General features: G+C 41.0%; 1 protein-coding gene across 1 annotated transcript in view; it reads right to left on the bottom strand.

Moving 5' to 3' along the window:
- The window catches only part of ADGRA3 (adhesion G protein-coupled receptor A3), a 124,206-nt gene that overhangs the window by 87,075 nt on the left and 23,708 nt on the right, over positions 1-13,423 (bottom strand). The window contains exon 2 of the mRNA XM_021679428.2: positions 2,895-2,966. Within this exon, the coding sequence (XP_021535103.2) occupies positions 2,895-2,966 (72 nt within the window). The remainder of the gene's footprint in view (positions 1-2,894; positions 2,967-13,423) is intronic.

Here is a 13,423-nt window from a genome sequence, read left to right as displayed (position 1 = left end):
TGCCCCCCCTATCCTTCCTTCTCAAAGCCAGAATAGTAATAGCCTAGCCATATCATCGCTTTTGCTTTCTTTCTGAAGTGTGCTGTTCTCCCACAAAGACAGCATGGGGGACAGGTCCCACCCAGGCGCGTGGTCTCTCCCTCACACAGTGACCGTGAGGCCAAGACTCAGGTTTGGGCTTTGAAGGGTCTGTAGGAAATGCTGAGCTTAGGTAAAAATGTTTCCTGACAGAGATGGCCCAGATCCCAAAGTCATCACTGGGGTCTTGGTCTGCGTGTGTGTGTACACACACACACACACACACACACACACCCCACTCTCATATATGTACATATATGTATGTATGTGTGAGTCTATCTATCTACATCTGTATCTGTGGTCCTACAAAAGAGATGGTGTTCTGGGATTCAGGTATAAACAGGCCCTTAGCGAAAAACAATCACAGCCGTATCTTCCTATCACCTAATATGTTTGTGGCAACCTAGTTTGTTTCTATCACGTATACGGATTTATCATCAATAAATGATGGAAAACAGGTCAAAGACCAAAATGAAATTAAAAAGTAAAAGTAAAAACGGTAGTAATTCACAGCATAGCACAGACCGTTAGCTATGCTGCCCCTACTTTTTATGATGTACATGAACAACCACAGCAACCCCAGGGGCCAAAAATAGAACGTGTTTATAAACACAACAGACACCATTTATAACCTAGGCATCCCTGTCATCCTTCCTGGGGAAAGAAAAGATTCCACTGATCCTTCCATTATTGACCAAGCACCTACTCAATGCCTGGCAATGTGCTACATGCTCAGACTATCTGTCAAGCACAGTGACTTTTCTTACAAGAAACAGAAAGCCCAACAGGAACATACCGCCTCGCATAACTGTAACAGCCCAGAGGCAGCCCTGCTTCAGCAAGGTCCCTCCAGGGGACCATGACGTCGGCTCCGGCCCAAGCCAGTGGCAGGACAGCCTCTAGAGGGCACAGTCATCCGTTCTGATGACACTAAGGAAATTCCTTTCCCAAAGAGCCCTGAGCAAATCCTGACTCAGTTACACGGGTCAGAGCCCATTCCTCACCCCGTGTCCCTGGAGTGTGAGTGAAGGACGGTCCTCTTCCTAGTCAGGCCTGGCGCTGAGGTCTGACCAGCCTCCTCTGAGGCACGTGGCCTACGTGGAACAGGACGGGAAGAGTTGAATGAAAACAGAAATGAGAAAATCTGAGAATTAAGCACTGCTGTGCCAAGAGCATTTTACATACGTGTATGTGTACACGCATCTATGCATACAGACACGTGTATGCGTAAATATGAATGGACTGCTACTTTATATACGTAAATGTGCTATTTTCATATATGTTTATATAAATGTAAAAACCTAACTTTAAGACTTTTGATTTAAGGGGCACTTGGGTGGCTCAGCTGGTTAAGCGTCTGACTCTTGATCTCAGCTCAGGTCTTGATCTCAGGGTCGTGAGTTCAAGCCCCGTGTTGGGCTCCACGCTGCATGTGGGGCCTACTTTAGAAGAAAAAAAAAAAAAAGACTTTTAAGACATATGATCAATTAAAAGAACAGACGTATATAAAAGGATAAATAAAAACTCTATGGGGGCGCCTGGGTGGCTCAGTCATTAAGCATCTGCCTTTGGCTCAGGTCGTGATCCCAGGGTCCTGGGATCAAACCCCGCATCGGGCTCCCTGCTCCAAGAGAAGCCTCCTTCTCCCTCTCCCACTCCCCCTGCTTATGTTCCCTCTCTCGCGGTGTCTCTCTCTGTCAAATAAATAAATAAAATCTTTTAAAAATAATAAACTATGTACATGCTTAAATAACACATCTGTGATCAAAGCAATAATGTCTTGTGGGAGTTTGTAGAAACCACTGGGTCAGATGGTCAAGGGAAGATCACACAGTAAGAAAGTGAAGCAGAGCAAAGAGAACTAAGAAGGGAAATCTGTAATTCAACAGAAACGGGGAGGCTCACAGTAGAGCTTCCTTATATTACCTACACCTTATATACATCTGAAATGTTTCTGTAGGGGCGCCTGGCTGGCTCAGTCCCTAGAGCATGCGACTCTTGATCTCAGGGTCCTGAGTTCAGGCCCCACGTTGGGAGTGGAGCCAACTCGGGAAAAAAAAAAAAAAAAAAAAAAATGTCCTGAAATGTTATCCTAAATGTATGAGAAAAAAAGGGAATCTGAAACGTGATCCTGGACTATCATTCATAAGACAAGCGAATTAAATATCCACTGTGTAAAATCCAAGGCAAAAAAAATAAGCACTACTTATAATATATCTGATCATAAACAAAACGACCTAATTTCTAAGCAAAACACAATTATCACATTCAAAGACATCTGAATAAAATATCAAAGTTTATCCGAAAGTTTCCGTCCTTAATGTGTTTAAATTCTACTTGACTATTTTATGAGGCCCACGCACACTTCATGACAGAACTTCGAAACAGCATCTATGCTCCAAAAGCCAGTGATCAGCAAACCATGATCCCCAGCCTGCTTTGCAAATAACATCACCTCCACATCAATTCATTTCTTTATTGTCTATTGCTGCTTTCCCACTATCATGGCAGAATCGAGGAATTGTCACAGAGACCACATGGCTTACAAAGCCTAAATTATTTACTATCTGGCCCTTTACAGAAAGTTTGCCAACATCTAATTAACTAATTGTTTCTTGAAATTAAATTCTTGAAGTTTTTCATAATAAAATGTTGGGAAAACTCAAATTTTTATTTTGGAAAAGTCGAGAGTTTAGTAACAGACTTAAAATAAAAGTGCAGCTAAGTATTATCTCTCACTCAAGTAAAGCTCATAATAAACCAAAAAAAAAGTGCAGTAAGTAAAATAACAATAAGATATAATAAAAAATACTCACAATCTTTCAAGGAGACTTAACCCAGAAAATGAGCCATTCTTCAGCTCGGATATTTTATTGTTACTCAGAATCCTAAAAATGACAGGAAAAAAAAGGTAAGTTGCAGAATATATGTACACCATCAATATCAAAATAATTTAGCTCCTTATTTTTAAACCTATGAGGAATTCTAAGAAGTCACTTATTAGCCAGTTTTTGAGATGCCTGACAAAAACAGGAGCTTCTTTCTCTTTCTTTGAGAAACCACCTAAAATAGCTCGCTCACTCTTCTTGTCACCTCTTAAATTGTTCCTATCACATTTGACTAAAAATTTTAAGGTAAAAAGGGAGAGAAGTGAGCAGAGAATAGCTCTCGAGTTCAATATGAGAAGAACGCCACATACACTTACATAATTAATCAACTTATGTAAGTCGAACACTTATTTAAAAACTTAATGGAAAAATGTGTAACATGCCCTATAAAATACTGATCTTACAAAGAAATAAAGCATCCGCTAGATATGTCAATGCTGAATATTATTTGTAATTTAACAGTATACAAATCTACTGCCTGTGTGTGTGAAAATAAGCTGTTGCACACCCTCACATCAGATACACAGGCGACAGCACCACACTGCTGTATCTCATGTATCAGGACAATGTTCTTAAAGACAGGACCTGACAACAAGGACTTACGGAAAGAGGTCGTAAGTCAAGCCACCCCCACGACAGGCCTTGCCTAAGAAGATACTGCGTGCACATGATCTTGCTCCCTCTCTAGGCACTGTAGCTATGCACCTTTTGTAGCTCAAGTACCAAGAACGATTTTCCATAAAGTGAAAATGCTAGGAGGTGCCTGGGTGGCTCAGTCGTTAAGCGTCTGCCTTCGGCTCAGGTCATGATCCCAGGGTCCTGGGATCGAGCCCCACATCGGGCTCTCTGCTCGGCGGGAAGCCTGCTTCTTCCTCTCCCACTCCCCCTGCTTGTGTTCCCTCTCTCGCTGTGTCTCTCTCTGTCAAATAAATAAATAAAATCTTAAAAAAAAAGAAAAGAAAAGAAAAGGAAATGCTAAAGCTACCTGATTTGGAGGAGTGAGGACATAGAGATAAGAAAATGAGAAAACCAAGGCAGAGAAGAATTAATTAGGTTAACGACCCAAGGTGACAGCAGCAAATGCCAGAACCAGATCAGAAACCCAGGAAATCTCTCTTCCAGACCTCACGTTCAACATACGTCAACATAGGTCCAGAGACATGCTACTGGCCTCGCGGGCAGAACGTCCTCCATCACAGACTGTGCTGCACTTCAGGAGCGCCCTTCACACGGGGTACAAAGTTGCACGGCGCCCCCCTCCCCACCCCCCAGACACTGCAACGCAGCAATTCTGTGTATATACAAATAACAGAGTGCCTCTGGGTCCTAAGAGTTCAGGTATTCATTTTTATTGTATCTACTTTTATTATTCTAAAAAAGAACCTCTAATTATTTGTCTTCAAACAAAAATAGCCATTTGACATCTGCTTTCCTTTTGATGTAAGTGGAATTTAAAAACAAAATCCCTGTTCACGCAGATGCGCATTTCAGAGCCTTTTTTGTGGGATGATTATTAGCAGCTTCTCGAGTCAAGGATACCCGTGTTTGAAGCTCAGCTCTCTTGCTTTCAAGTTCCATTGATCTTGGCCAATCCCTCCACCTCTCTGTAAGAGTTCCTCATTCATAAAACAGGAAGAAAAATATCTACCTCATAAACACTAGAAAGAGATTAGGAAATGTATGACACACTCAATGAGTATTCATTAAATTTCAGATGGTTTCCCTGGTTCTAAAACACACATCCTCCCTCATTTTAATGTTTCTTGCAATCCAGGTATATTACCATGTAATATCTTGCATCTCCCTCAAGCCGTTGCTAAAGGAAGGACAAGGCCTTGTCAACTATTGGGACCAAGAAAACAGAAAACGTGGTGGTTGAAAACACTGCAATTAAAATACAATACCATTTTCTCTAATCAAAATTGCAAAGGTTTTTTCAAGTGAGGTGGTCGGCTAGGGCAAAAGCAAACTCAGTCTTGCTCATGGCCACCGACGTCACTGAAATAAGCCTTCTCAAGCAGCCCATGGTGCACCGTGAAGAGCCTCCCACCTTGCTGCCCAAAACATCACTCCTAAACAAGTCACCAAATTTGACAAGAAGGATATCCCATGACCTTATTTCAGCATTATGTAAGAGGAAGAGTAAAATGATGGTACATTCAAACAAAACTTCATGCATCCATTAAAAAAGGATTCTTCCAGAGGGAACTTGATAAAAAGGAAAATGCTTACACTCAGTTCAGAAGCAAACAAAACTGACAGCACTAATTGAAAAGAATCTATGCAGAGATCAAAAACAAACAAACAAACAAACAACAACAAAAGACTGGGAAAAAACAGACCCTAATGGATCAATACCTTACTGATGAGGCTTCTATTAGTTTCTCTCTTATTCTCTATAATCTTGTAGTATCTTTTGAAATACCTAGCAGACAACTCTTACTATTTAAATATTTTTTCTCCTGATGATAAACATAAGAATCTCCATAACTAGGGAGAGTTTGAAATTGAGTTAATTTCCATATAATTCTATCTTAGAAGTAAACGAATACTTTAAGCTTTGAGATTAAAGACTCACGTTTATTTATTTATGTTCAAGAAATGTTTATGCAGCGACAGTTTGCAACTTAACAGGCACTATGAATGGGCACTAAAAGAAGAGAAATGAACAATGGTGTTGAGATCCAGAGCCCAGAGTTTTAATAGAGACCCACCCCCCACCCCCACCCCCAGCAATAAATGATTTAGGTCACCTCTCTAGTTCGACTTCAATTTCACAACTTTTAAGATGGAAAAAAATCAGACCAGAATGACCACCAAGATCCCTTCTAGCTTCTTTTACGTTTCTGTATTGGTGTTTTCATGAGCAAAACTGACAAACTTGACGGTGACTGAGAATTTATCACCGATAAACGGAGAACTAAAGAAACAAAGGAAAACTACACAGTCTACCAGGTAACAGGCTCAGTGACAAGACTACTCGGTGTCTGGGTGAAGAATGATCCCCAAATACGGAGGGAGCTTATGAAAAACTGTCAGGGCGCCCGCTGAATTACACTCAGTACTGTTGCAGCGAAAGGACTGTCATTTGCTCGGTCATAAAGGCTTTAGTACAATAAATGATAGATTTTATTGAGAAGAATAAAAAGGAAGACATTTCATCACACTTAAAAAGTTATAACTGTAACCTTAAAAATACAGTTTACAACCTCATGTTAATATATTCAGTCTATCCATTACTTGGTGTGTTTAAGGATTTTGTGCAAGAAAACAGGATCGGTATGAATAAATCTACTCTGCAGGCAGTTTTTATACTCAATTTTGAGACTGGGGACTGTGCAGCGAGCAAATGCATAATCTCATGTATCATTATAAACCTAAAACCCATTCTAATCAATATTTTTGCTGACATCTTTGAAATTTCAAACTTTCCAGAAGGTAACTAAATGAAAAGTGTAAAACTTGACTAAAGTTATAAAGCTTATGTATATCCATTTCTGTTCTATACTAACGATGTTATAACACCACCTGATCTATAGATGATGCTTAGGAACGCTCTTCTGGGCTCGTGCCTCTTGAATTTAAACACTATAAGAAGACTTCGATGTCCATTGTTACATTTAACACGGTATCAAGTTAGTTCAATATATCATTTAGGCTGAAACATGAAAAAGGGAGTAAGACCTAATGTAGACATGTTCAAAAAAAAATCAAAAGTTTATGGAGCAGAAAAAAATAAAAATTAAGTATTACAAGTTCTCAGTCACTTGCTCTTGCAAGTCCCAGAATGGAATGGCTACGCACAGCACCCACACCCCGTATGGCAGAAGACACAGAATAATTTTCCTTTTGAGAGGAACTGAAAATACATTTTAAGAGCTTTAAATATTCAGATCAAACATTAGGAATATAATTCTTTTTTTTTTTTTTTTAAAGATTTTATTTATTTATTTGAGAGAGAGAGACAGAGAGAGAGCATGAGAGGGGGGAGGGTCGGGAGGGTCAGAGGGAGAAGCAGACCCCCTGCCGAGCAGGGAGCCCGATGCGGGACTCGATCCTGGGACTCCAGGACCATGACCTGAGCCGAAGGCAGTCGCTTAACCGACTGAGCCACCCAGGCGCCCTAAAATGTCATATTTAAAACAAGGGCAGTCTCATACAGACCAAAAAAATACAGAGAGAGAGAAAATGAAAGCAGACAGACTTAGAAGCTACAATAACTAAAGATTTTCTAGGACTAAGAAAAGGAGTAAACAGGACTACATTTTTAAAAGTTTGATAATTTTATTTATTTATTTATTTTAAAGATTTTATTTATTTATTTGAGAGAGTGAGAATGAGAGACAGAGAGCATGAGAGGGAGGAGGGTCAGAGGGAGAAGCAGACCCCCCGCCGAGCAGGGAGCCCGATGCGGGACTCGATCCCGGGACTCCAGGACCATGACCTGAGCCGAAGGCAGTCGCTTAACCAACTGAGCCACCCAGGCGCCCTAAAAGTTTGATAATTTTAAAATCATAAGCAATGTTAAAAGATAACAAATACTTATGACTACTACCAAAAACAACGGCCTCATTTCCCAAATATATAAAGAGCTCTTAACAAAAAAAAAAAAAAAACAATAGAAAAACTAGCAAAGGCCATAAAAAGTTCAGTGAAAGTAAATACAAATGGATCATAATCATATGAAGGGATACACAACCACAATCATGGGAGAAATGCAAGTTAAAACTAAAACAAGGTACCATGATTCACTTAAGTAGTGCAAGAAAAGTGTGATAACACACTTTGTATTTAGAGGGAAACAACCACTCATATTTTGCTATCAATCAATACAATCATTATGGAAGGCAAAAGTACAAATGCATTTACAGCATTTGATCCATTAATTCCCCTTCTGGAAATTTAACCTAAAGATAAATTTGCAGGTGTGCAATATACATGTTATATATTAAATTATGCAATTATATATTTATACAACAAAAGTACTCATTGCACTATTATTTGTAAAACTCAATGACTGGATATTTAGGTTGATTCCAGGAACAGAAGTTTGGTCCTGATGGAATACAGGATCCACAAAATGGGATATCATGCAGATGAGGGGCTGCAGAATGGGAAGAGAGAATGCTTTTTAGGTGTTCACTCAGAAAGATCGAAGACAGACTAAGGACTGAAAGTATGTGTTTACATATTAAAATTCTCCATCTCTTGACATCTCTGATTTGCTCAAGCAATGCAAACTGCAGTAAGTAACACAAACTGATTCTGCATTAGATTTATTATGTAGAGTAATAATTGTTATTGCTACATCTTTATCAAATACAAGAAAAATAGACAATATGGCTAGGCTAAGCTTTTGAGTCACTAATTGCAATAGGCACATGTTCTAAAAATTTAGGACCACCTGTGAGAAGCTAAAATCAGATATGCTAAATCCTCAAAAATCAATTTTAGTGCTTTGCTTCATTTATCCCACTAATGAAAACTGGTTATTCCCACGTTCGCTGAAGCTCTAGTCCGGGGGGTGGCCAAATCCATCCCACCACCTGTTGGGACAGCCTGTGGGCTTCTAAGAATGGTTTTTATATTTTTAATGGTTGGGAAAAAAATCAAAAGAATGGTATTTTATGACACATGAAAATTCCATGAAATATAAATTTCAATGTTTTTAAAATTTTATTGGCACACGACCATGCCCATTTGTTCACATATTGTCTGTGGCAGGTTTCCTGCAATGACAGCCGAGTCGAGTAGTGACAACAGAGACTGTCGTGGCCAGGAAAGCCTAAAATATTTACTATCTGGCCCTTTACAGAAAAAGAAAAAGTCTGTCAAGCCCTGTTTTAGCACAGTCTGTCCCAGTTTATTCTTTGGTTTCCAGCGAATGAAAATCAAGTGTTCTTTTCTAAATTAATTCTCCCTAGCAAGTAAGAGTTAAGTATCTACTAGAGGGCAAAAATCCTCATCAATCTTAGTAACCTTTATATTAAAACCACATTTAAGTCAGCACACCATCTGTGACATACACATTTTGCCCTAAGTATTAGCAGTTTGTTCACCAATGTGTCCCCTGAACTCGATGCATCCATTCATTCAGCTCTGCAAGAGAAAATTCTGGGTGGTAGGCTTTAGTTCCAGTGTGTCAAAAAATGTTTTGCCCTCAACTCTGCTGCATCACCTTGTTTTAACAAGGACTTTGCATTTTGTGAAATCCCTGTTCAGGGACTTGTGTATTTGCCATGTCTCCCATGACTGGGTGAATCCCACATAGGGATCTTTTCGAACATGACCATCTCTGCATCCCCACAGGAGTGGACCTACAGTGAACACGTAAGTGAGTCCATCGTGCAACCTCTCTTTATATGGGTGTACTCAGTTACTCTTCATAAACACCCTACGACATCAGTATTATTTTCTCTAAAACTAAAGTTTGCAGAGCACCCGGGTGGCTCAGTCCGTTAAGCATCTGCCTTTGGCTCAGATCATGACCCCAGGGTCCTGGGATCGAGTCCAATGTCAGGCTCCCTGCTCATCAATAAATAAATAAAATCTTTAAAAAATAAAATAAAACTAAATTATTTCAAGTTCGGTGACTTGTCCAGGTTCAGATTCAAACCAAGTGGCAGAGTTAAGATTCTAACAACGCCTGGTACATGATAAGAGACTCTTGTGGGTAAGGAGGTGTGCTCCGCAGATTCTCCTTCAAGAGCGACCCTAAACAGGAAGGCAGTTAGCAGAGAGCCTCCAGCTGCCGCTGTCCGAGGGATCTGCCTCAGTTTCCAAGCAGAGTCCATCCACTTGGTAGGCAATGCCGGCTACGAGTACTCAGCACAGTGGGGGTGACAGGGCTTTCCATTCCTGGCCAGCCCAGACTCCCCAAGGGGCAATCTCTGCACCAGCGCTGGCCCAGACTTCCGCACAACTGTCCTACCCTACTGTCCTTCCTTCCCCCTCTCCCTTCACAGAGGCCAGACCTCCATCCCAGCCTGAAGGGTCGCCCTGCCCACTTCTGCTTCATTTCCCTTCATCTTCCAGATGTATTTCCATCAGTACAAATCTTGTACTTCTAACCCCTTCTGTACACTTGGCATGTGCTTCCCAAAGGATCCAACTGGCAAGATGCCCAGAATATCTGTTCAATAAATGAATAAAATAAAAATATGGCTGGGTTTAAGGTTCTGCATTCAAAGATCCCTCTTACGGAATTAATAACACAGCATCTACAACGTACCCAATGTCCCGGCTTCCTATGGTACAGATGAGGAGTATAAACCTCAGTGCTGTTCTCGCTACTCCTTCTCTCTGAAGCTTACGGAATTTCTTTTTTGAGGGGAGGGGAAGAATAAAAAACTCGACCAGAACATATCTAGTTCGTGTCTTTTAATATTTCAATAGAAGTGTCCTAAGCTACTGTTTTCCACATTTTCACCCTTCTAAAATTAGGACCATTTTAAAATTGGTATCAAAGGAAATTTCCAGCTGCTAGGAAAAGGAGTAAGTTAAGAATTTATCAGTAGTTATCACTGTTGCCACACACACTAACCGTGGTTGAATTTTAAGTCTGGATCCTTAATTACGGCTTAATGTTTACACATTAAGGTTTCACTATGATACAGCACTGAAATAAAAAGTTGTGCAATAGGAGATTGCATATTATATGGCAGTAGGCGTAATTAAAGGCAATAGAAATGCTAAATCTCTCAGAATTTAACATTTAGGAGAGGTTGGTGGGATTCATTCATGTGTCATGGAGAATGATCACTCACGCAGCTCCCAGCTCTCATGAGCTGCCAGCTCATTTATAAGGGAAGCAGTTAAACTTCCAGTGATACATGATTAAATTAAATTGGGGAGGAGAGCTTTTTAACTGAGTAAAAAGTGCAAACAAAACCCTATCTTCATCGATATTCAAATGATACTATCAAGACTAAAGATGGAAAGAAAGTCAAAATCACCTTACTAAAAAGATCAGTGGGTTATGATGTGTGCATTACACTGCCAAATGATTTAAAATAGATTTATCACACACAGAAAGAAAAAGCAACTGATAAAGGGGTAAAATGTTATTAACAGCAAAAGCTCCAGGTCAACGTGGGTCACTTCTTGCTTATGCATTTGAAAATTTTAAGCAAAACTAACCTAGGTCCCCGCAAACTGATATGAGGTAACCACTAACCAATTCCTCTATTTTAAGAGAAGTCTTAATATTATAACACTCACTGCCTTCCCACTCCTAGAAGCCACCTTGGAGCTCCATTCCATGTTTGGGGTTGAGGGCTCCTGGTTTGCAAACAGTCTTCTGGTGTGTGCACAGTAAATACTCTGACAAATGACCACTTTGGTGATTCACCGCTTTTCTGTGCTTTATAAACTTTGGGCACAGGTCATTAGAAGCAGACTTCTGGATTGTTCCCGCGTCCTCTCTGGCTACCGGGTCCTCTGACGTGGTTGGGGTTTCCCGAATCTTGCCTCGGCCCACCTCACAGCTGTGTCAAACCCCTGGGTACTCTTCTAGCAGCCTGAGCTTGCAAGTGGTGGTGGGAGGGCTCGGCAGCAGTCTCAGCTCTAGCCGGCTGGTGGGACGCACTAGCAAAGTTCACCTGAGGAGTTAAATGAGGTCAGACCCCCAAGTCTGAAAACTGAGCTAACAGATTCATGTGGTTGGGGAAAGACAAAATGTACTCGGCCTCCAAATTTAGAGAACAGCTATCCTCCTGGCAGATTTACGGAGTCGGTGTCTCCTAAGAGAAAGGCACGGTTTTCAGGGAAGGGGCCAAGGGAAGGAGTTATGGGCTCTGATAAAGGAACTCTTTGAACTTGACGCCTAACACCACAACAGTTTTGTTACCCTGAGGAAGTTCCTGGCATGTCATGGTGGGGTTTAGAGTAGAAAGAGGACCTCTGAGATCTACCAGCACAGGGCAGATCTCTCATTTATGTCAAGTTTCATTTCACTTCACCCTGATGATTTATAGGAATTACTGGGAGTAGCTTACCGGGCGGTTCCTCAGCCCCATCAGTGTTACTATCTTGAGGATCTGAAGGTTGAGTGCTCCTTCTTCTTGGATAATTAGGTTGTTTGAGGGCAAAGTCCTTTTTTTTCAATGTCCCTTCTGCTCACAGTCTTGACAAGTATCCTTGTCAATAGGGAAATGTACAAAGTTAGTTCTAAAGTTCAGTCGACACCCCTGTAGCTGCTTTAATTGTAGGGCCATGAGTTTATTTGCTTGATAACCCTTTCACTGTTCTAAAATTCGTTCAAAATGCTCATCAAGATGTTGGAGCTCAGAAAGGGGAGTGATCTCCCGTCTTAATTTATGTTTCTTTAATAAATCAGGAAGCTCAGGGAGAAGCCCATTAACAAAATGAACAGACAAGGCATTACCGGCTTCGCGGTCCCGGAGACCAAAACGCTCTCTAAATATTTCTTCTAAGCAAAATCCAAAGTCTGCAACTGATGCATCCCTTTTTTGTTTACAGGACTGTATCATGGCCCAATTGATTCTCACAGGAAAAATCCTGGGTATAGCTTCAAGGAGTGACTGACCTACTTTTCTCACTTTTTTTTATTGTTGTTGTTCTTTTGAGGCATGTTTGGTGGGATCCTCAAAGACTTTTTGGAGGGGTCTTTCCAATCGTCTGCAATGGAGCCATCTCTCGACGCCTCCTGGACTCTTTATCCCATGTAAACGAATTGATATAAAGCAGAAAATCCAGGGTCAGAAGCTCCAACAAGAATCTTGAAGTCTTTATAAATTTAGTTTGATCCGTCTTTAGGCCCGGACAATCCTTTACAAATCAGAGCTCAGGTGAAGACCAGGGTTTACATTTTCCTGCAGCTGAGATCCGCGGTTCACGGGATGGTCTTACTCTCAAGGACATCAGGAACTTAGGAGGTTCGGGGAGGTGGGGGGAGATCGAATGGAAGGTTAGCTTCGGGACAGGCAGGTGCAGAGGGGGTTAGCTGGAGGGTCAGGTCAGAGCTTTTGTTTTCAATGTTTTGTCTCCTTGTAATGATTCTTTTAGAAAAGCTATTTGAGAGCCATGCTGTCTTCTGAAGGCCTCCGTTAACCAACCAAAGAATACATTTCATTGTTTTTGAGAGATTCGGGATCCTCTTTTCAAGGGCGCCCTGAAATTCGATCATCTTTTCTAAACTGTAGGTTCCCCAAAGTGGCGGCTAGAATTCCAAGTTATGCTTTTGTTAGGTCCACCCATTTTTTCAGAAAGGCACAAGATCCTGGTCGATTGTGGGTATACATCATGTAAGACGCAGGAGTCTTTAAGGGAGGAAAAGAAGATTTAGACCAGATGGAAACCATCTCTGCCTTTAGATTCCTTAAAACAAACCACGGGGAATGGGGTAAGTCCACCATTGCCTAAAACCCAGGGAATCACAGGTTTCTCCCCTTACAGACGGGAGGGTGACTTACCAAAGGAGCTTCAGCAAACAGAGA

The sequence above is a fragment of the Neomonachus schauinslandi genome, chromosome 2, assembly GCF_002201575.2.
Source record: "Neomonachus schauinslandi chromosome 2, ASM220157v2, whole genome shotgun sequence".
Taxonomy (NCBI): Eukaryota; Metazoa; Chordata; class Mammalia; order Carnivora; family Phocidae; genus Neomonachus; species Neomonachus schauinslandi.
This window is presented reverse-complemented; position numbering and strand designations above follow the sequence as displayed.